Genomic DNA, 24,224 nt, shown 5'->3' with positions numbered 1-24,224 from the left:
TACCAGTACTAGTTACGTCATATTGCTATTATCTTGCTGAATTTTAAGATTTTATACACTCAAGTCCAAAATATAGGCATAATGATCTAATCTATAGATAGAACAAAAAGTAAACAAAATAAACAGCAGGAAATTTATGTGAACATTTACAGACAATAAAAATACCCAAAATATAGTTGAATATTTGATTAAAAAGCATAAGTTTATGCAAAATGTACAGGCTTCATAAATATTTATCAGTAGTGTGTCATTGTTTTTGTGGCACAACATGCCATTTTATTACTATTATTAATGTATAAAATTGTGTTCAAATCAGTCTAGTCATTACTTGCAAAATGTATTTCAGTGATTTGTCAATTTGAGTTGCTGCCAAGGAAGTTTGCTCACTTTGTTCATTGTGCTTCAATAACAACAAAAAGTAGTTTTGAATGTTGAATTGTTTATTCTCAGATGATAAATATTATTTCTTGTTATATTTTGAGTTAAATTGTACTAAATTCTTATGGAAATGAGCATTAATATTTGAAAGACTTAGAAATTGTATTTATTACACATTTCACTTTAATACAGCATATTTTTTGTTTTTCTATCATATATATTAGATTGGTTAAAAAAATAATTTCAAAGTTTTATTTTTATTAATTATAGCAATTGTTTCTAAGTATAAAAGTTATGCATTATATGTATGTAGATTCTTATACTTTTCATTTTTATAAATAACATGTATACTTTTTTATAAAAGATTTTCATTTATTTTATTCCAAATAATGTTAAATTTATAAGTAATAAATAAAAATTATTTATTTATTGATTTAGAGCAGCTAATATTATTTACTATAAGTAAAATTAAAATCTAGCAATTTTTAATTTTATATATAACAAAATTAACAAAATTGTCAGCAAAATGAATTTAATTTATCAATTAAATGGTATTTTTCAGAACAATACGTTGGTTGGATAGATGTCTGAAAGCCCATAAAAAACAAAAATCACAAAACATCTTTCCTATTGTCCAAGGTGGATTGGATAAAGAATTAAGAGAAAAGTGTGCAGAAGGTAAATCCACTTCAATTATGTAATTATTAATCTAAAACTTTTTTGAGAAATTGTAAAATACATTCAGTCCAATTTAATTTTATTATCTAATTCTTATTTAATAAATAAGAAAAATGTGGGTTTTTAGTGGATTCTGTGTATAAAATAAAGATTAATTTAGATCAAATTAGTCTCTGTTCATCACCGAAACTAACTTGGTCTGATTTTTACAGGCTTTACATTAAATGTATTTATATTTATATGCATGGCTGTGGAATTAATGTCAGTGTCAGCAGGAGTTCCTCCCTAAACTTTACTGTAAATAAAGTTTGAGGAATCGGTGTTGGTATTGGCAAAATTTGCTAACTTCAACTCCTTAACCGACTACATTAATTTTTTTTTTGCATTTTTTCAATATTTTGACACTCCATGAGCCCAAAAATTAAAAACACTACAAAATTCTGTGTGTCGGTATCTATTTTGCTCGGGACCCAGGATCTCGCTTCGGTATCTCGGGACCGGATGAACCTAAAATTTTGAAACTTGGCAGGGTTATTTCTACATATATGGAGCATTGTAAATGTTTATAATTTTTTGTTTTTTGAGTAAAGTAAAAAACCATAACCAGAATCCTCTAATTATTATTAGACCATCATTGCTAATTAGTAAATTAGTCAAATGAATTACATGTCAGTGATGAAATGTGGATAATATATATAAAAGTAAGAAGTTGGCAAGAAATGCAGACTCCCCAGCCTGTTTATATATGAGTTGTTAAATGTCAATAATTACATATGACATCTAAAAATTGCAGTATAAATTACAGTATCACAATATATATAACTGTAATATAAGTTACTAATAATTAATATCATTATATGATTTATTAAAAATTTTCCTTATTTAGCCATAAAAAACCATAAAGACTATTATCATTGCTTTTTGTTTATATTTTCTGTTTAGATTCTAATTTTTATTTGAATTTATCCACTCATTCTTTTTTATTGTATATACTCGGTCAAACTATGTCTCATAAAAATTACAATAAAATTATTTGTGATAAATTTTTGAAGAAAGAATTATATTAAAATTTAATCCTAATTTTTTATTAGGCTATTTCTGTTATAATTAAGATTTTTGATGTATTAATAATAACATAAATAAATTCACATGAACAAATTAACAATAAATGGGAAAGTAATTGAATGTGGTTATAATAAATGGGTTTATTATTAATAGTTTGATATTTTATCTTTCATAAGTTTTATTTTATGAGAGATGATATTATTGATCTTAACTAGTTCATAGTTTGATATAATATTGTTATAACAATGCTATATTTTTTATTTGTAGAAGGAATATGTACTATGTTTTCCTCAATACACCAAACATTACAATCTTCCCTCTTGTGATGACACAATTAAGTTAAAAAAATGATTTTGTATATTTATACTTATTGTCCTGGACATTTTATTAAATACTTATGTTCAATAACTATAACCTCATATTTTCCAAGTGGTTAAATGTTTGTAAAGTGATATGAGTTAGTAGAAAGAAAGAATTCTTTTCTTAAAATAGAACTTCATATTACATATCTTTTTCTGAATAAACAAGTTTTCTTATCTGAAAAATTACATTGTATAAAATTTAAAAGTGCAATTAAAGAGTATTTGCATTATTGATAAAGTTAATTGAAATTATCACATTTAAATATGGTTATATCTTTGATTTTGACTATACTTTTAGTCATGCAGTTATTAATATTTTACTCATGAGTGATAAGACCAATTATAATGCTTTCAAATTTCTAAAATTTAATTAAGTTAACAGGAAATTACTGTGTGGTTATTAATATATAGTAATGATTATATAATAATTTCATGCTAACTATTACTATAATAATAGTTTCTGTTACTGTTGTTAATATATAAACCCTGAAAATTTTCAGATTATTTTTGCTAAAAACATAAATCAATTAATAATTAATTTTGGCTAAGGATGATTAATACCACAATCTATAAATTTTAATATTTAGAATTAAATTAATTAACTAATTAAAATAGATCTATAGTATCTTGTGAATGAAGAATGAAAACTAAATTTACAATTTAAATCTTACAAGTACTACATGTGCTCTGAACACAAATTCAGAATAGAACCAGAGGGAACAACAAATTCTGTCTGGTTCTATTCTCAGTTTGATAAAAATCAATGCATATTCTTTGAAAAGTGTGTAAAATTGTATGTAATAACATCTATAGAACAATATAAAACTGAATAAATCAACTAAAATAAAAATTGAGTTAAAAACATTATTTAAAAAAAGTCATTAAAGGACCTTCCAAGTTCCATGGATCTGGTGAATTGCAAATTTAGTTTGTTTTTTGCTACAAGATGTTATAGAACATTTTTTGAGGATCTGAATATGGAATCTGCTCTGAAAACACTTATCCCTAAATAACTATGGACTTCTTTATACTTTTAAACATTTGAGTGGATGAATGAGTTGGCCATGTCTGTAAATAATTCAGAAATGTAAAATAAAAAAGATAATTAATTTTAATTATTAAAATTTAAATGAAATAATAGCCTTTACTTCTATTCCAAATCGATTACTAATTTAATTTGTTATAAAAATAGCTCTAAAAATTTGACAATATTTGGTTACTTGGTTTGAATATTTTTTCTACATACATATCACTGAAGGTAAATTGTATTAGTTTAAAGTTTAATATTGAACGACAATATATTTTACTGATTTAAGATTAAGTTAATGGAAAGAGTTAGAAGATATTCAACAAATATTTATAAAATTATTTATACTTAAAATGATTGGGAAAAAATTGCTGAAGGAAGTTAATTGTACAAAATCTTGTTTAGAAGCTTAGTGTTTGTTTTAAAAATATTTTAAGTTAATAAATTTAAAATTAGCTTTTATTTTTGTTATTTATATATTAATAAATATTTAATTATATAAAAATCTTCCATAATATCTAAACAGTTCAAGTCAAGATGAGATGAAAAATTAAAAAGATAACACCAATTGAAAAGATTGTAAAGAAAAAAGAACCCATAAATTAAAATAAATCATGAATTTTGCAAAAAATAATAATAGATTATTGCAGTAATTTTTGAGTACTATGCAATTGTATAAATTAAACTTGATAAATATATAAATTTGAATTAAAGTAATTTTTAAGTTATTCATTTAAATATTCTCTTGATTACATTTTTAGATTAAATTCCACATTAATTTTCTGATGATGATTGAATAAATATATATATTGATATTTTTATATATATATATATTCATTTAGAAATTATCAAGAGAGATGTTGCTGGTTTTGCTATTGGAGGACTGAGTGGTGGAGAATCAAAAGATAGTTTTTGGAAAATGGTTGACATCAGCACAGACTTGTTACCTAACGATAAACCTCGTTATCTTATGGGTGTTGGGTAAATATAATATATTTCATATAAGAAGATGTAAAAATTATATTAATTTATTTTCTGTTATGTTTACTAAGTAACGATTAATTTAAAATATATTTATTATTTGAATTATTTTGTTACTGTGAATTATAGATATTGTTTCTGAATTCCTTTAGTAATTTTTAGTTGCCAGAGCTAATATTGAGAGGTTTAAAATACTAAAAACCTCTTTTTCTGTGTTAATCAATTATTTATTTTAGTTAAAAAATATATTAAAATAATTAAAAACTTTTAAAATTAGTTTAATTGCAGTCATTATGGAAATGTAAAAACATTAGAAGAATAATTTAATTCATTTGAATAACTCGGATATTTTAAGATTTATTTCTATCATTTTTATCGGTGGAATGCCGTCATTGGAAGTGGTGGAAGCGCCGCTTCCCTTGTATTTTCTAAAATATAAATTTTCATATTTTAACGTAGTTTGAATTAATTAAAATTAATATTTTATTATAATTGCATTATGTATCTTATTACAAATTTCTATACTACGTGTGAAATAAACAATAAGATTGCTATCGTATATTCGAATATCAGTGGCGGAATGGAAGCACTGTATTGTCGAAACCGGGTTGGCTTCCAAGCAGCCAGATTATAGGCATTGGCGCATATGCTTTACAGAGCACAAACCTCACACGGTTTAGCTGGTGGAAGCTACACACGTATAACGCTTCCAACGATTCTATCCTGGACCAGTTCTGGGCTGTTAGCTGCCTGCCTGCTAGATATTTGGCCGCCCTCGCCCGATTATGTGAATCGTAAGTACATTTATAACTTAACCTAACCGATAGGAATTTTTTGGTATGTTTTATGATAGTTCTGTATAGTTGACAAAAGTTTAAAAAAAATCCATTAAAATATTTGATATTTTTATTCCGCTCTCCCATCTTATATTACTTACGGATTTCAATGTTAAACCGGTGATATTACGATTTCGTATGTCCCATCTATAAGGGTATGTAGAAAAAAACGTGTACAGTTCTTGTACAGTGTTAAAAAATTAACTGTTACTTTGGCAGCATCATTTACAACCAAATTTAATGAATGAGACACACAAGGTACAAAAAAGCTCTCAGAATTTATTTTCCTTAAATTTACAATTTATATATCTGTTGTCATAAAAATTTGTCTTTCCACTTTTTTCCCAAGACTACAAATATTCAGGTACAAAGTAACTGGTTTCAACTTATTTCTACGTAAGAAGTAATTAAATAATTAAGAGATTAGGGAATTGGGGACATAAATTAAACCCTGCCGAAAGAGCCGGAATTTTACTTAAACAAAAGCTTAACCAAACCAATCTCTAGCCCAGTATAGTGGGGGCTGATTTCTTCGTAATATTAGATAATAAAGACAGAGATTTTTCCAGTTCAATGAGAATGACTAAAAAGTTGTAAATTTTGGAAATTTTCATGGACACTAGTCCTAAAACGAATTACAGTCAAACCTGTTTTTATGCGGTGGATAGGGACCGCATAAAAAAAAGGCATAAAAAAAATCGTACGAAACTTCGCAAGTGGCTATAAAAAATAGTTTTCGCAACACAATTAAAAAAATATTTTTTTTTGTGCGGTCAATAGGGACCGCATAAAAAAAGTCTCACATAGAAAATAACTCAAAACCGTACGAAATAGAATTTATTGACAACAGATGTCAGCACTTGACTGCATCGTCTCGTCTATCGTCTGTTTTACATATTTTTGTCCAGGTGGTGTTTTGTTGACTTAAAAAATAAATTATTTCATTTTTCGCATATTCATGCAATAATATTACTATAATAAGTTCATTTATGCTATAATAAGTTTATTTAGCTATAATAAGTCAACGTGAGACATGACAAATCGCACGAGACTAGTCGCCAACTATACCGCACAAAAAAAATCGCACAAATAAAAAATCGCACAAAAAAAGACCGCATAAAAACAGGTTTAACTGTAGTTAGAAAACAAATGATGGACAATCTACTTAGTATTAAGTTTAACATATTTAGATTTTTACAGCTATGGTGAAAAATGTTTGAAATTTACAACCACCCTGTCGCGTTCTTTGAGGTACGCTAGTGATGCGACGAGAGGCATTTGACTTTGACCGGTATCGGCACCCTCGGGATTTCGCACGCACACACTGCACACCTACCTGAACCGTTTTTGATTCCATCCGTTAGCCACTCGTATCGAGTTATTTGACTAAGTGAATTGTTTTAAAATTTAAAAAGTAAAGAATATTTTATGTTATTTTTATGTATGTTTCTTTACAAAGCTATATTTAATTATAATTTTCTTTAAAAGTATATTAATACAATTGAACAATATATTGTACCAGGCAGTGGCTTAGCGTGGGTCTCAGCCACCCGGGGCAGAGGAAAATTTAGCTGCCCCCTTATTTAGGTATAAGTAATGAAAAATTCCGTGCTCATTTCAATCGGTCTGAATCATAGGTGCGACAAAAATATGAAATGAAATGGTTCAAATTTTTACAAGATGATATTATTTATTGTGAAATTTTGCCTCCTCCTAAAAGTGCCGCCCGGGGAGGGCCGCCCCTGCCGCCCCCACTACACTACGCCACTGATACCAGGTATGTATATCTACTGCACATTTTATTTCACCAAGTAAGTTTTTATAATTTATTTTTAATTTTAGCCCTTATATCGTGGCTAGCAATTCAGAATGTAATTGTGATATTAAATCAAAAAATACACTTACGTAAAAACCAGATAACCGGAGTGATTAGTATTCGGGTCGCAAACGTTTTCGTAGCCTCTTCTAGGCTCTTCTTCAGGCTTAGTAGTAATAAATTCGAATATATATTCGAATTTATTACTACTAAGCCTGAAGAAGAGCCTAGAAGAGGCTACGAAAACGTTTGCGACCCGAATACTAATCACTCCGGTTATCTGGTTTTTACGTAAGTGTATTTTTTGATTGAATCACCGGTGTGTAAGGAAGATTGTGATATTAAAAATACATTTAGAGAAGTCTACAGTTTTTACTGGCTTATCGAACAAATGAATACGAATGGACCCTAGACCAGGGGTGGGCAACCTTTTTCTATGTAAGGGCCGCATTTTAAGACTTTTGATCTGATGCAGGCCGCAAACAAGAGAAAGAGGAAAAAAATGTTGGTAAATCAGAATTATTTATTCATATATAATTATAAATTAGCATAGGTATACTTAATTTAGCTTCTGGAACTGATGTAAACGTAATATATTGGAAATATTTGGTTAAATATTCGTCACTGCTAGTTTTAAATTAGTTTTGATGTTAGCTGGTTTCTTGTTTTAAATTTTACTAAATTCATTGCGGGAAAAACTATTCACATACATAAGTTGTAGAAAATAATGTTTGAATTTTTGCTGCATACTTCCTTAAGCTGGGAAATTGATATATTTTTTCACATTTTGTGTGTCGCGTGCTGCAAAATATATGAATGCGGGCCGCAGGTTGCCCATCCCTACCCTAGACCATCACTGATGCGCAATTAACTGATTGCCCCTGGAAGTCGGCTTCTTACAGAAAAACGGCTTCTGTCATCAAATGTCACGGCACGCCACTGATTTTTATTAAGAGCAGAATAAATGTTACACATTTTCAGTATTATTGTTTGCAGTTTTCATACATAATGGATTTTACAACAAGTACTAGAATACATTATGAAGTACTTGTCATCTATGGCACACAATATACACGAATGTGCTATTTTATGTGCTTTGATACCTTAGTGTGACAACTGCTCTACATTAATAATGATCATATCTCTATTTATTGTCAAGTGATGTATTTTAACTCTTTCTTCATTCAGCATCTGGTTTCTTTGAATCATATACCATAATTCATGCAGCCAGTTCACAGCTTATCTGTGTTTAAAAGTCAATTTGAAAGTAGTTACATAATGAGGTTGATTATCTACTGATTTAACAATTATGAACTCAATGGCTTTTTTTTTTGTTTGAAGTCACCAAGAGTGCATATAGAAAATGTGCAAAATCCATTACATTCTATAGATATTTATCATAGCATTTTTTCTGAAAACACAAAGATACATATACCCATTCCTTGTCTTTAGTTTTCTGCTATTCATTTTCTGGGCATCAATTCACACTTTAACTATTATATTGTAGTTATAAGACATTCCTACTTGAAATTTATATTGAAAGCATACAGATTTCCAGTTAATTTCCCCCTCTGAAGATATCATTTTAGAGAACTGCTTGAAAAGTGGCTGTCAAGTTTATTAGTTGTTAACTTTTTTCTTTCTTTACTCAATTATATAAAGTAAATTTTGATGATTAAGATTATTTGTATGTTTAAAATAATAGCCTTAGCTTGACTTGCAATGCTTCTTGTTTTTTATGCATGCAACATTACTAGATGCTATTTTGCTTACAAAATTAAAATCAAATATACTGTCATTATCATTTCTCTCTACTTTCTTAATTTTTTAAAATTCTATAGTGTACAAATCCATTTTATATTAATTAAATGAACATTTATTTAAAATTTAAAATATTACTAAATAACTTTCAATTTAGAAGTTAGTAGTAAAATAAATTTAAACTTAAGAGTTGAATGATTAACTCTCCAACTAATGTCACATTAGATATTGGCATTAAAGTTATTTTCTGTTCAACTTTTTCTGTGTTTATTTTAATATTTATTGTTATTACTTATTTCATACTTATAATTATGTATACAATGAATTAAATCATCAAATGCCAGATTATTTGAGCTATATTTTGGCTAACTTTTAATAAATAATGTAAAATAATTTTGTTCTAAAAATAGCTGGTTAGACCAATGTCTTGTACTAATTTTTTTAAAGGTATTATCTCCATTTTCACAATTCTCTGTAGGTTATAATGCTATTTATGCTTACATGTCACCTTTGGTTATCTGCAAAAAATTATAGCAGTTGTAATTTGAACTGCTTTTGGTACAATTAATTTAATGTAATTATTGTAGTATCATTGCAACTGCATTACTATTATTCTAGTACTAAAGTTTTATTAAGAACACAGTTTGGCAATACGACAGAAATGCTTTCTAGTATCAAATAGAACCAGTAATATATTTCATATCTGCTCATATACTTTGCATTCATAGTAACATTTAGCTCTAGTAACAAGCTTAAAGAATAAATATTTTAAAATTATATTTAATCATCTTTCATATGCTCTGGAGAACAAATCCTTCAAGGTTTGTCATAGTCCCTTCATTAGTTTTTTATTGACATTTTCTGGTATATAAAATTTAATTATAATAATTAAGTATTTATAATTATTGTAATTATTTATGTGCAGTTGATGAACTAAAATTAGTTTAATAAAATTAATTTTCCTAAGAAGAGTAAATTAATACATTCATTAAAAGTGAATTATTTTAATAAATAACAGTTTTATTCTTTTTTTGTTGTATATCAGTTTAAAATATAATTGTTATAATCAGTTTTATAATATATTTTAATGTTGTTATTAAGTTAATGTATTTAAATAAATGAAACTAATTTCAGAATGGCTGTTGATTTAGTTGTATGTTGTGCATTAGGATGTGATATGTTTGATTGTGTTTTTCCAACAAGGACAGCTGTAAGTATGATTTAAAACTTTCAAATAAATTAATATTAACTAATTAGACACTATTTAGGTACAAATGTCTTTCTAAGAAATTATTGTGAAATACTTTCATATCTATTTTTTAGTTTTACTTTAGAAAAACTAATACACTAGAAATATTAAATTAAGTCCATATGGCAATCTTTTATTAGCAAGAAGACATCATTAATCTTAATACAGAAATTCCTTAAAAATCATACATGTGTCTCTATTTCTACAAATTTTCAAAAATAATATTTAGAATATATATAAAGTAAATTAAATATTAGAATTTCTGATGAATTTATCAAGTTATATAACAACCTAAGTTAAATTTTTTTATTTATATGAAAAAGTGAAGCAATACTTTAAGGTGGGCAAGACATACTCCATAAAAAAAAAGATACTATCCCAATAAAATCAAAAATGAGATATTTAGCAACAATGAATTTAGAGAGTTGCTAAAAAGTTTAATAAAAATATTGCGTATCCTTTTAGAAAGATAGAGAAATTTACACTTGCAAATAAATATATAGTGATTAGTAAAAAGAAAGAATATTAAAAATTTTAAAACAAAAAATATTGCTGCCAACAATGTTTCCAAATTACATTGAGAAGAATTGGCAAAGTGATTAGTGGCACTACATCCAATTACGCACCCCTTCTTACTTACCTATTATCTTTTAATGCTGCACAGTTTGGATCTTTTAATGCTGCATATTTTTAAATAGTTCATGTGTAGCATAATTTTGAACAATGATCCAATTAAAGAATACAGCATTAACACAAAAGAGCATTAGAAAATGTAGTTTGATGCTACAGGAAACATGCATTTAAAGATGGGAGGAAGACTAAATAACATTGAATAATTTTTTTCTCTTTAAAAAGTTATTAAAAATTTAGTTGTAAATAATAAAAATCTAAGTTAATTCCTTTTTTATTTTATTCTCTTGTAGTTTTTTGTGGATTTTATGATCTATTAATGCATTTATAACCTATCAATTAAGCCAATTTTAATTATTTATTTAAGTAAAAAATTCCTTTTGAAACAAATAATTTTTTCCAGTATGTTTCCCTAGTATGGATTCAATTAGTGTAGTAATTGTCTGGAATGCTTTAACCACACCAAACAAGATATTCCTGTATATAAAAATTCTAATGGATCATTTATCTCCATAAATATTTGTTATTGATTAATACTTTGTGTAAAATAAGAATTATTAATAGTCATATTCATAATGAATATGAACTTCAAAATTTTAAAAAAATTCTATACTTTATACAGTAGAATTTACTTCTTGTATTCACTTTGGGATTAACTAATACTGATGATGATAACCTACCAATAACATTAAGTAATTTAAGTAAATAAGATTACAATTAGTGGGAAGTTTAATTTTAAGTACTCTAATATTAAAAGGACAAGTTAAAACAATTAAAAATTACTTGAAAATTTATTATATGCTAGATGAAATTATATTAATTATAATTAGTAATATTTTTATCTGAAAATATTATTTATTTATTTTATTATATTATTATATAATTTCATTTAGCATATAATTGAAATAAGAAATGACAGCATTTAAACTCCTGTACTGAAGACAAATAACAATGAAAATGATTAATGTTCATTTTCATTGTTAATGGCATTGGTTAAGACTGATAATGTAACTGGTAACAATTTTGCTTTGTCAGCTACATATGTGATGCTGATAGTGCACAAAGATGGCATAAATATGCCCATTCTCCTAAATATAATGATAACAATAACAGAAATTATTATTAATTTTTCGTCCGATGGTTGTTTAATTTTAATTAATATTAATATTAAAATTAATATAAAAAAAGAAATAGTTTTTTTTACTCTGAGGGCAGTAAGATTTTTTTTTTCTCTTGTCACAAGTTCAGTCTGATCTGTAATTGAGGGTGATTGAATAATGAGAAACAGTGTCTGTTATATCCGTTTCAGATTAGCCTTGAAAATTTCAGATGTATAAGTGAAGAATTAGTTTACTAACCTAGGAAAGATTGAAGATTACATTGCATATTATTATTATTATTATTATTATTATTATTATTCTCTATTGATATTTGATTGTTAAATATTGGAATGTTTGTGAAAAGACTTGCAGTATGATTGCATACCACATACATATTTTTACTCTTGTAATGAGGGTTTTTAGTAAAGACATTAAGAAATGTAAACTTAATTTTAATCTGCTTTAAAACAAATACAGGAATATTCAAAATTAGAGAAGGAACATTTAAATGTTTGATGTTTATTGTGAATGTTTGTTTTTCCAGATGTTTTTCTTCTAAAATCAATGGTTTTAGAGGTATTAACATGTTATTTATAAATACAAATTATTCTAGCTTTTAAAAATATACATACGAGACATGCTTTTTAAGTAAGTACGGTTTTGATAATAAAAAAACACAACTGCAATTTTTTAAATAATTTTATTCTTACATGAAAGCCTGTACCTTAATATACTTTTCAACATAATTTCTTCCAATATGAAGGCACTTTTCATATCCTACGACCGGCTTCCGAATTCCATCCTCGTAGAAATTTGCTGTTCGATTTGCCAACCGCTGCAGCACGGTGTTTTGTCATCATCGTAATCGTCGTAGCGCCGACTGCCTAGATGCCTTTTCGAGCGGAGGAACAACTAGTCGCCAGATCGGGGCTATACGTATGACGATCAAGTTGTTCCCGGCCGTACGATGTGATAAGATCTCGGGTTCGTTGGGCCACGTGTGGACGGGCATTGTCGCGAAGCAAAACAATCTCCTTACTGATCTTGCCACGCTATTTGTTTTGAATATGAAATTGTAAAGCATCTGTTTTCTCAAACTTTTGCAACAACTTTCTGCACCAAGTCTTCTGTAACGACAGACGGTCGCCCACTACGCTCCTCGTCACGGACATTAGTATGGCTATCTTTAAATGCTCTAACCCATTTTCTTACCATTCCGTCGCTCGTAATGTTTTTTCCATACACCTCACTAATCTGCCGACGAATGTAAGCCGCTTTCACGTCTTTTGCATTAAAAAAAACGAATCACTGCACATACTTCATAATCTGTGGGATTTTCAATTGTCTGAGGCATTTTAGAATGGTACTTACTTAAAAAACATGCCATATATATATTTATTTTTTTATTTTTTTCTTTTTGAAAAATACAGTATTTAATACTGTTAAGTTATTCTGACATATCTTAGTTTGATACAGACCATGGTATTTCTGAACTGTGAACTATTATACAATGATGTAATAATGATGCTGGATTTAGTGAAAATATATTATATATTTAATACCTATATAATGAATAATAATTATTTGTTCCATTCAGTTATTTAATTAAAATATCTATCCTTTTTTTAATAGTAGGAAAATACTTCAATAATTCTATCTCTACAAATAGTTTGTCAATAAATAAAATTTTGAATGATTTTTTTTGAATAAAAATTTTTTAAATGTCAATGGAGATAGAAAAATTACTGTTTTTTTTTTCATAGGAATTAGGTTAGAGATAGGTGATTAAATTTATCATGAGATGGTGGACTTCTAGCCAAATTACTCTGTTTGGAATATTAATTATATATAAAATAGCCTGATAAAATCTGGCAGATTGTTTGATTATTCTAATATACATTGGGTTATGGATGTTATTGTATATTGTATATATATTTACATCTTTTCTTTATCAAACTTAGTAAATGATCTGTTATTAAGAACTTTAAGAAGTTTATTTTAAAAGCAATTTGGTTCTCAGATTTATGTGATAAGAATATACAATAATATATGTTTCTGTATTTTTTATCTCTATATATATAACAAATTACATTTTTTACCATTATAAACAATTGGTCATCATTTTTATATTTTCAATTATTATTTTAACACCAAATTTTGAAAATAAAGCCTCTGACTTTATGTTTTTTCTTCCAAATAATGTAGAAATTCTATGTTAAAATTTTTTGAACAATGTAAAGATTAAACATATCAAATATTGATAATCTATAAAACTTTTTAACAAAACCTTCATGTTTTTTCATTTACCAGTTACTTGAAATGTGAAGTATAGTAAAATGTAGATAACAAATAATTGCATGAAAGTAGGCATCTTGTTAAATTAATCAAACTACTAAGATAAAGCAATCAAAATATTTCTCTTGATTATGCTAATTTAACAGTTTGGAAAATAAATATTTTTGAATGAATTTAGTCCAGCATCTGCTCTTCAAGTAAAATTCTATATTCCATTTTTTGAATTCTGCTTGAAGAGCTGATGTTGGACTAAATTAGTTCAAAAACTGTTTTTCTAAAGATAAATATTTTATTTTCTTTAACATAGAGTTTGTTGTTTAGATAATTGTAACTAACAAGGTGAAGGAAAGCAATCATTATACTTTGTGAGACCAAGTAACCAAGATAACCAATTTTTGGTTAAGCAAATATAAGAAAAAACTATGTTTTTAACTTTAGAAAAAGATATTTTATCTTAGACTATGTAAGTTTCATATTTATACAAACTTGCCTTAAAACAGGGTTTCCCAATGGGATCAGTGAAACATTGAGGGAGGTTGATAAAACTTTGTAAATATAAGAAGTTTATATAAAAACATTAAAAATTTTACAGTTTTTTACTCTCAAATAGATATTGGAAGATACCTTTTATATAGGAGACTGTTACATATATATTTATATTTTATATAATATTGTATAATATGTAATATATAATATTGAAGGGGAAAAATTTTTCTGAAAAGGGTCGATACGTGAAAGATGTTGGGAATCCGTGCCTTAAAACAATATTTTGAATTTTTTCTTTTGTAGTATAAGTAATAGTAATTTTATTGAAAATCAATTTAATATTTTGACTTTTAATTTTATTTTATTTACTGTATTTATTGCTGCACGAAAACATATTTTTTTAAATTTAAATTATTTATAAAAAATTTTTCATATAATTGTTTTTTAATATATTCAATTAAAACTTATTCCATTAACAGAGATTTGGCTCAGCACTAGTTATAGAAGGACAGTTGAACTTAAAAAAGGAATGTTATGCCAAAGATTTTCAACCCATTGATGATAAATGTTCTTGTTCCACGTGTGCTCATTATACAAGAGCTTATTTACATTCCATTGTCACACGTGAAACAGTTGCCTGCCATTTACTTTCTGTTCACAATGTAGCATTTCAGGTAAGCATTATAATAATTGTTGTATTATTAAATTATTTTTAGGCTGGCTAAAAGCACTAAACACTGGTAGTTGCTTTCAGGTTTGCTACCACACAGGTTGGCTGTGTGGAATTTTCTTCATATGTCTAATATTTAAATAGGGACCAATTCCTATGGAAAAATCTAGACTGTTCGGTCTGTGTAAGATTACGGCAAAAATCTCTAGAAATTAGCCCAAATTATGCCATTAACCTCATATTTTCATCTAATTTAGTTTTTGCACAATAACTGTTTGTAATCATGGAAAGATTTTATGACTACCCTGTATAATAGCAAGTTGAAAATATCTTTTAAATAAATAATATATATAGCTTATTTGGAAAAATATTTCATTTTTTAAAATTGTTTTGATCAGAAATTTTATAAATTATTTCATGTATATTATGTAAACCTATTATAATCATTCTAATAGGGTAAATAAAGAAAATAACAGCTTTAGTTTCTACAGAAAAAATATGACATACAAAAACAATCTTCTCATTTATCATTTCTCCATCCCTAATTTCACCATCCCTAATTTCACTTCATGTGGAATCACTGTTTTTTTTTTTCTGATTTGGATTTATTTTATAGCTGAACCCTTCCTTTTTCTCTCTCTTAACCCACATTCAGGACTGGCCAGAACTTCCAAGCCCTGGATGAAGTTAAACAATAGCATCTGGCAATTGTACATTATCTGGACCTCTTAATATTTAACTTCACTGATCCGATGAGAACCGGTGCATCCATGCTAGCCATTACCTGTTTTTAATTCCTATTCATGCATATAATCCAGCTAGATTAAAACAATTATTCAACCATAACAGAATGATACCACAAATTTACATATTATCTGATGCATTAATCTTTCATATTGTAGTATACTTTAGTGAGAAAACAATAATAGTCTTTATGATATTTTTCCTTTCTCAGATACTTTCTAATTTGGGAATTAATGACAAATTATTATATTAATTAACTTAATCATTTGAATAAAAAATAAATTATTAAGAAATGTGATAGCCAACAATAGTATAAATTAGTTTTTTGTAAATTGTTGGAACAGCATTGAGAGTTTTGCTAATTGTTTGAAAATTTCTATTGTATCCAAGAATTACTTTTATTTATGAAGGTTGATTGATAAAGAAGACTTCATAGCTCTAATTTACTTAGAAAAGATGAATTAAGCTAGGTTTCAAACCTATTTTCACATGCAAGTCAGCGTACAATTTAATGGCACCAAAAAGTACACCCACTTTATACTTTTACCAGTGCAATGATTATTGACACCAATCAAGTGGTGTTACCAAAATTTGCATGTTTCCATAAGCAAATAAACTGATGCCAGTTGATTAGTGCCAATAATCATTGCACCTGGAAAACTAGCTTTAGATACTTTATGGATATACTACTAACAATTACTGGAGTAGTCTGCAGCATTGCCATATTTTTGTTGTTTCGGAATCTATAATTATTCTAATAACTGTTATCAGTCTTAGTTCTTGTTTCTATTGATTAACAACAGTTTTATTTTGTTTATAGCTTGTTTTTTAGTTTGTTTTTTTATGGACAAAACTCCTTTTTTTTGCATCATATCACTTATTATTACAGTCAGTTCTTTATATATTTTGGGTTATGTATTAACACCTTGTGGCTTGGTTGAGCCCTGTTTTTTTTTTTTTCTTTTTTTTCTTCGACCATTTTTCTTTCAAAAACTTCACTCCTGGTCTTTGTTCCCTTGACCTCACTGTAATTGGTTGACCCAATGGTCCGACGGGTCAAAGGGGATGGGCACAAGAGGCGAGAGAGAGGCAAGCGGCAAAATTGTCGCTTTTTGGAGAGAAGAGCTGGGAAGGAGAAGACCTAGATGTCAGCGAGCATGGAAAGAAAACCCCTCTAGAATAATGGACTCAAGGTTTATTTTTACCAGTTACTCCCTTTTGACCCTTCTCTTTTTCTATCAAAAATCAAATCTTCTAATTCTTATCAACTCCATCTTGATCTAGGGCCATTTATTTTGTAAATTTAGTTAAGTTATAGTTAAGCTAGACATAAATTAGATTAAGTCCTTCGTTTTGTCGGCACGTGGGGATCAATCAGTAATACTGTTACGGATGTCCCAAGTATTATGGATACTTGGTCCCAAGTATTATGGATACATTGTGTCCCAAGTATCTTTGTACTTTCCTAGTTTGTAAGTGTGTACAATTGTTTCTTTGGAAACTATCAGTATTAACTGTAAATAATAAACTTTTAATTTTATCAATGTCGAGCGATTCTTCGGACTATGTTATGTGTCCTTGGAAATGTGCAAAAAATCTGTAATCTCATTGAAACAGATGTTTTCTAGATAAACCCAAACAATTGTGTTTTGCAATCACATGTAATATTTTAGGTTCATGTTTCTGAAAATAGTATGTCAGAATTTTATTACATACTTAAAATCAAAGCATGCACTGGAATATTCATCATAAACACAAAAATGTAAAGGTTGTAAGCTTCCTACAGGGATGACGATCACTGCAAGACTGAAGATGTATGCATCCTACTATCAGGATGAGAGTATCATAAAAGTTTTAGTATGATAATTTTTGTGATTGCCACTGCAAACACATATCTTTTGTGTATGGACACCTGACTAACATATGCTTTCTTTTTTACCATTCCATTTTATTTTTAATACAAAGACAGTGAAAAAAATTAAAACAGTTAAAATTTGGGTTTGGCCAGGCCCACAATGGGATGCTGAATGATAGGTGGCAACATATCCAGATGGAACACCATTCAAAAAATTCTTGGGGTTCATTGACTCGTCCAGATTTGATCTTGGTCCCTCAGATGGTAAGCTGCCACCATAACCATACAGTCATCTGGCCATCAAAAACAGTCAGTAGTCATCACAAGTAGATCACATGGTACATTATGCACCAATAATAAATGTTCTCTGAAGAAAGATTAAACAGAAAATCCTTATCAGCTTCTAAAATCCAAAATGATTATTGCTCAACATCAATGATATCATTCAATCTAAATGAAGATACATTACTTAAGTATTGAAACCCAAGAAGTGCACTTCTTTTTAAATATTTATATTTTACTATTTAGTTATTTATTGATATTGTCTTCCTTTTTAAAAATGCATCCAGTTTAATGATTTCTACAATAACTGAGGAAAAAGAAAAGCTTTCTCTCGAAGAAAGCTTTTCTTTTTCCTCGGTTATTATTGGAGAATTATTTCTACAATTTCAAAAGCCTGTCTACATTGAGATACTGCTAATTGCTTGTAAATTGTACTGTATTTTATAAATGTTAATTTGCATATTAAGTTTTTAATGACAACTTAACAGACATTTTTCTTAATGAGAATTTAGCATCCCAATAAAAAATTTACATATTAGTTTAATTTATCTTTGAGTACATTTATTAATAAGAATAGATTTCTACATGCAAATTATAAGTATGTGTGATTTTATTGATTTTCTGATGTTATTAATTAATTGCTTGTATGTAATGTAATGTAATGTAAAATGTCTCTGAAATTTAAGCAAAAGCAAAATTTATAAAACTTTGCACACACACTTAGCAACTTCATAAACCTCGATACAATTTATATAATTCTTTGTGAGTATTAACACTATAAAGACGAATCAGTTTCTAGAAATATATTGATTTTCTTTCTCTTTGAGTCTGTATTTTTAAAAAAATAAGTTGAAGTTTAAGGCTAGATACAAAATATATTTGTAAAAAATTTAGAAAAGAAATATAATTTGTTATTCTCTAGGAACACATTTCAATACATTATGTAAAACAAGCTACAGAATATGTTAAAACAGGAACGCACTAAAAACTTTAACATTATCAACCCTTTCTTTAAGAACTAAAAGAAAAGGTTGAAACTCCTCTGTTATCATAAAAATATCCTACATTAAAATGTCTTGAATCTAATATAAGGTGTCTACTCCATTTGCCTATTTCACCAGAACAATTGAAGCAACTTAAGTACTGATTGTATTAATTTAATTCTTGTTATAATGGTTACTGTTTATCATTAATTTATGTAGGGGGCTTATTCCACATTGAGAGTTATTTATAAATCATTTATTATTTTGCTAATTATAACATAAACAGTAGGGCAGTAGGGTTTCTCATTTCCTGGTCTTTGGCTTGTCCCGGGATTCTGGGATAAAACTGAACTGTCCCGGGCTTGTCCTGGGCTTGTCCCGGGATAGAATTAATTATTTTTAAGATGTACAAAATATGAAATCAAATGATATAATTATTTTTAACTTTTTAAAGTAATTTAATATGTTCTGCAACCTCCAAAATCATATTAATAATGCTGTGTAAGATATATATTAAAAATTACCTTTGAATTACATAGAAATTTTCACAAATAGAAAAAATTTATTAAAGTTTGCTGGAAACTGCATACAACATCATCAAAAATGCCTTTGAATTGAGTCAAAAATTTTTAAAAAATGAACTTAGATCAAACTTCTAACTTAAAAGGTAATTTTCATTTTTTAAATAAAACAATACAAAATATTATTGTAAATTTTTATAAGATTTTAAAAAGCAAAGACGGTCAATATTCTAATCACTCGATCTGGTTCTTATTCAACTAATGAAAACCCCTGCTACCGAGAATGCCCTTTCCGATTCAATTTATGTGGGTGGAATCGTCTTTAATGCATTTAAGAGAAAACAGATGATGTGTGTTTTTTCACCCATAGCCTGGAAGATTTCTAGTTTGTTTTCGAGATTGTAGTACTTCTTTTGCTCTCTAGTATTCTCGATTTGTCTGCCTCGCTGCTTTAATAGCGGCATCAATCTTATAGCCCGATAATTTGGCAATTCTTTTGGCTTTAATAATTAGGTTTACGAAGAAAAACTTCATACTCGCAGACTTCGTACTCGTTTGTATCCTGGCCCAATTTGCACAACCCGGCATTATGCAGTTATCGAAGCTACCGGGCACGGTTAAAATTAAGACGGCGTAAGCGCAATTATTCCAGATATTACAGATTCTGACAAGTAAAGAATTTTCAGAGTCCTGCCACAAATAAGCTATGTATTGATTATTGACCATTTGTGACATGCCATAACGAGCAAAAATTTAAAAACTAATAATTAGTTTTAAAATTAATAAATACAAATGAATTCTTACAGTTTACGAGTTAATTATACTTTCTATTTGCAAAATTTCCTCAACCTTAACACAAAATAAGAAAAAAGCGAATTTTTAAGAAATTTGCAGGGTTTCCCGGGTTAAAAATACAACCGGGATCCCATTTGAGAAACCCTAATAAATAGTTATAACTCTACATTTTTTACTGTTATTTTATCGTAAAATGCATTTTGGCTGTATCATACTGCCCTTCTTAGTTAGATAATATTGATCAAATAATTAATTAACTGAAGAGAGCAATATGATGATGATAAAACTTTTAATTTATATTTTATATAAATAATTTTTTTTAATTTAGATGAACTTGATGAGATCAATCCGTGAAAGCATCAAAGAAAACAAGTTTCCCGAATTTGTTAAAGAATTTATGCAGAAAGTCTATTTCGATCGTCGGTATCCTAAATGGGTATATGATGCGTTGCTCTCTGTAAATATTCACTTACCCGTGGTTAATAGTTGATAATTATTGAGGATAATTATTTAAGTCTAAAATTTTTATTGGTTTTATGACAAAATAAAATTTTAATATATTTTATCATTCCAAAAGTTTTTTATTTTTGTTTGAATTAATTAAATTTTTACAGTGATAATACTTCATAGTGTATGAGATTTATTATTAATGTGGTGGATATAATAATTGGTTGATACTAAAGCCAGATGTGGCAGTTCTTATAATAAATTATATTAAAAAATATACCTTAGTTTATAGAAATTTTTAATAGGATACAACAGTGTAGAATCTGTTTGTTTATTTTAACAGATTTTATGTTTTAACATTTGTTTCCATGCAATAACATTACAATATTAATTTTATTACAAGAGTTATGAGAAATATAACTACAGGGTGTCCAAAAAGTTACTGTTTAGTGTGAAATTTATAATGACGTTAAAGTTATATGTATGGTATTGCCTACGAGGCCTGTAAACTGTATGCTTCGCATTTCCATTTTGCAGTAGATGATGTTTTCGAAAGACTTCTTTGCCGATTGCATAATTTTTTTGTGGAATATGGCCTACTAAGTTTCCAGACCTCACTCCTCTGGTTTTTGGGGCCTCTTAGGAACATTTTTAGCATTTGCTATAGAAGAAACTGCAATATTGTATGTAAAACTTCACTTTTATTTAAACTTATTTAAACTTTTTCTATTGTGCAGTAACTTTTCAGACATCCTGTACAAGATTATTTTTTTCTATATATGTATGACATTTTAAAATTGTGTAGTCATACGATAAAAGTGTGTTGCGCATCATGTCGTACAATATAGAGTATATTTATTCATATGAGAATTATATGTATATAATGTTGTCACACATGATGTAATGACACTTAAAAATATATTGAATTATCAAAAGATATTAATATTACTAAAACTTCATTCAAATTTACTCATGAGAAATAAACTCTCTCAAAGATAGTTTGTTATTCTATAATTAATGATACATTGTACTGTTTGTGATACCTAAAAAAACCTGAAGAAACTCAAACTAAAGCAAATTTACTGCATAAAAATACAATTAATAAAAAGTCACTTTATTTTTTTTGATAAAAAATATAACAACTTTAAGATATTTTTGAAGAAAATACTCTTAGAGCAAAAATATTTTATTTATTTTGATATATAGTAAATTATATCATAATTCAACTTTCCATGCTACAAATTCAATATCACATAATAGATTTTAGGAAATATCATTTTGATTATATTGTCAGAATTGGTCATGATTGTTTATTATCAGGTCAGTCCATAAGTTTGTGCGTATTTTTATCTACAAAAAAAGCAGCAAAAAATTTTAATTAAATTTTATTTCAATCTGTAATGTATTCACCATTATTTTGTACAATTTCTTGCCATCTTGATGATAGCTTTTTAATCCCGTCTTCGTAAAATGATTTCGGTTTTGAATCAAAATGTTCAGAAATAGATTTTTTTACATTGTTCTCATCCTCAAAAGTTTTCCCTTTTAAAAAATTCTGCAAACTGTGAAAAAGATGATAATCACTGGGAGCAATATCTGGCAAATATGGTGGATGAGGTAAAATTTCCCAGTTGTAGCTTTCAAGTTTCTGTACAGTTATTTTTGCAGCGTGTGGTCTGGCATTGTTATGCTGCGAGAGAACCTGCTTTCTGTTCACTAACAATGGTCGATTTTTTTTTTCAATTTTTCATTTAAATGCTCTAATTGCTCACAATACATTTGAGCTGTACTTGTTTGATTAGGTTCTAACAGCTAAAAGTGAATTACACCCGACATATCCCACCAAACAGACAAAAGAATTTTTTTTGGATGCAACCCACCTTTTGCAGTCTGTTTTGGCTGCTTGTCACGATCCATCCGTTGTCTTTTTCTCGTCACATTATTACAGAGGATCCATTTTTCGTTACTAGTAACCAGCCTACCAAGAAAAGGTTCTAAAGCAATGCAGGATAAAAGAGACGTGCAAATGTTTACACGTTGTTGTCGGTTAGCTATTGACAGTTTGTGTGGTACCCATTTTCCTAGCTTTGAAACTTTTCCGATTTGTCGTAGGTGTCTATGAACAGTTCCGTGGGATGAATTTAAATGTTCCATAATTTCGTCAACTGTTAAAGATGGCTCTGCTTCGACTAGTGCAGAGAGAGCATCGTCATCGAAGTCGACGGGTCTTCCGGTACGAGCCTTATCCTCCACACTAAAATCATTGTTTCTAAATTTTTCAAACCACTTCTGCACAGTCCTTGCACTAATTACAATTTGATTATGTACAGTAATTATTTTTTTGGCTGCATTTGTAGCATTCTCACCACTTAAAAATAAAAAGTATAAAACACGTCTTTTATATTCGTTGGTTACTTCCATTTTAACGAAAATAAACAACTGAAATGTTCACAATTCTGAACAGTATTATATGAATGAGATCCAATTTAACACTTCCATGTAAAAATTATCACATTAGACTGACATTTTTAACAGCAAAACAAGATTTTTCTCAAGGTCATAAAAAAGTGCATGGACTTATGGACTGACCTGATATTACAAAACATTCACAAAACTGAAACAAGTTAAGAATATGCTTTCTTTCTTTTAGTTTTTTGTTAGAAACATCTGATTATAGAAAATTTTAGCAGTTTCACTCCTCCATCCTTATATATAAATGAATAATGTTGCTTACTAACTTATATGTCCCAAAGCCGACCGATTCAATTATTGGCAGGTTTTTATTAACGTGCTCACTGTTCCTAGCTGTGTGCTGAAATCTTTTAATGTTTTGTTTATGTATATTAAAATTGTCAAAGATATAGAAATTTATTGTACACTTCTAAGAACATATTTTATATAATCTTATATAAAATGTACGTTCTTAGAAGTGTACAATAAACAATAGAAAAAATTTTTCTTAAATACAAGTAATAAAATTTTCTGACCAAGAAACAACAGACTTTTATGAATCTTGTGAGAGGAGTCATCACGTGGTGTTGCAGCGTAGACTGCTCCAAGGCATCGCAGGTAGTGAATGTGTTAATATAATACTTAATATTATTTATTTACACTAAACTTTATATCAATAAAACTCTGTTAGAAATTGAATTTTATAGAATAATAAAGTTTTATTATGAGTGCAACATTCACAGAAAACATAATTACAAATTCTTTACAAAAGACATCATTACTATGTAAGAAATGTCACTTATGAATTTTTT

At 27.9% G+C, this 24,224-nt stretch overlaps 1 protein-coding gene across 1 annotated transcript in view; it reads left to right on the top strand.

Annotated features, from left to right (window-relative positions):
- Tgt (tRNA-guanine transglycosylase) overlaps positions 1-21,090 on the top strand; it is a 30,250-nt gene extending 9,160 nt beyond the window's left edge. Inside the window, exons 4-8 of the mRNA XM_067288362.1 lie at positions 941-1,056; positions 4,353-4,491; positions 10,039-10,114; positions 15,144-15,338; positions 20,843-21,090. Of these exons, the coding sequence (XP_067144463.1) occupies positions 941-1,056; positions 4,353-4,491; positions 10,039-10,114; positions 15,144-15,338; positions 20,843-21,004 (688 nt within the window). The 3' untranslated portion in view covers positions 21,005-21,090. The remainder of the gene's footprint in view (positions 1-940; positions 1,057-4,352; positions 4,492-10,038; positions 10,115-15,143; positions 15,339-20,842) is intronic.
- The last annotated feature ends 3,134 nt before the right edge of the window (positions 21,091-24,224 follow it).

This window comes from Centruroides vittatus, unplaced genomic scaffold (genome assembly GCF_030686945.1).
Source record: "Centruroides vittatus isolate TY-2023 unplaced genomic scaffold, ASM3068694v2 scaffold_861, whole genome shotgun sequence".
Taxonomy (NCBI): Eukaryota; Metazoa; Arthropoda; class Arachnida; order Scorpiones; family Buthidae; genus Centruroides; species Centruroides vittatus.
Note: the sequence above shows the minus strand (reverse complement) of the source record. Positions and strands in the feature narration are given on the sequence as shown.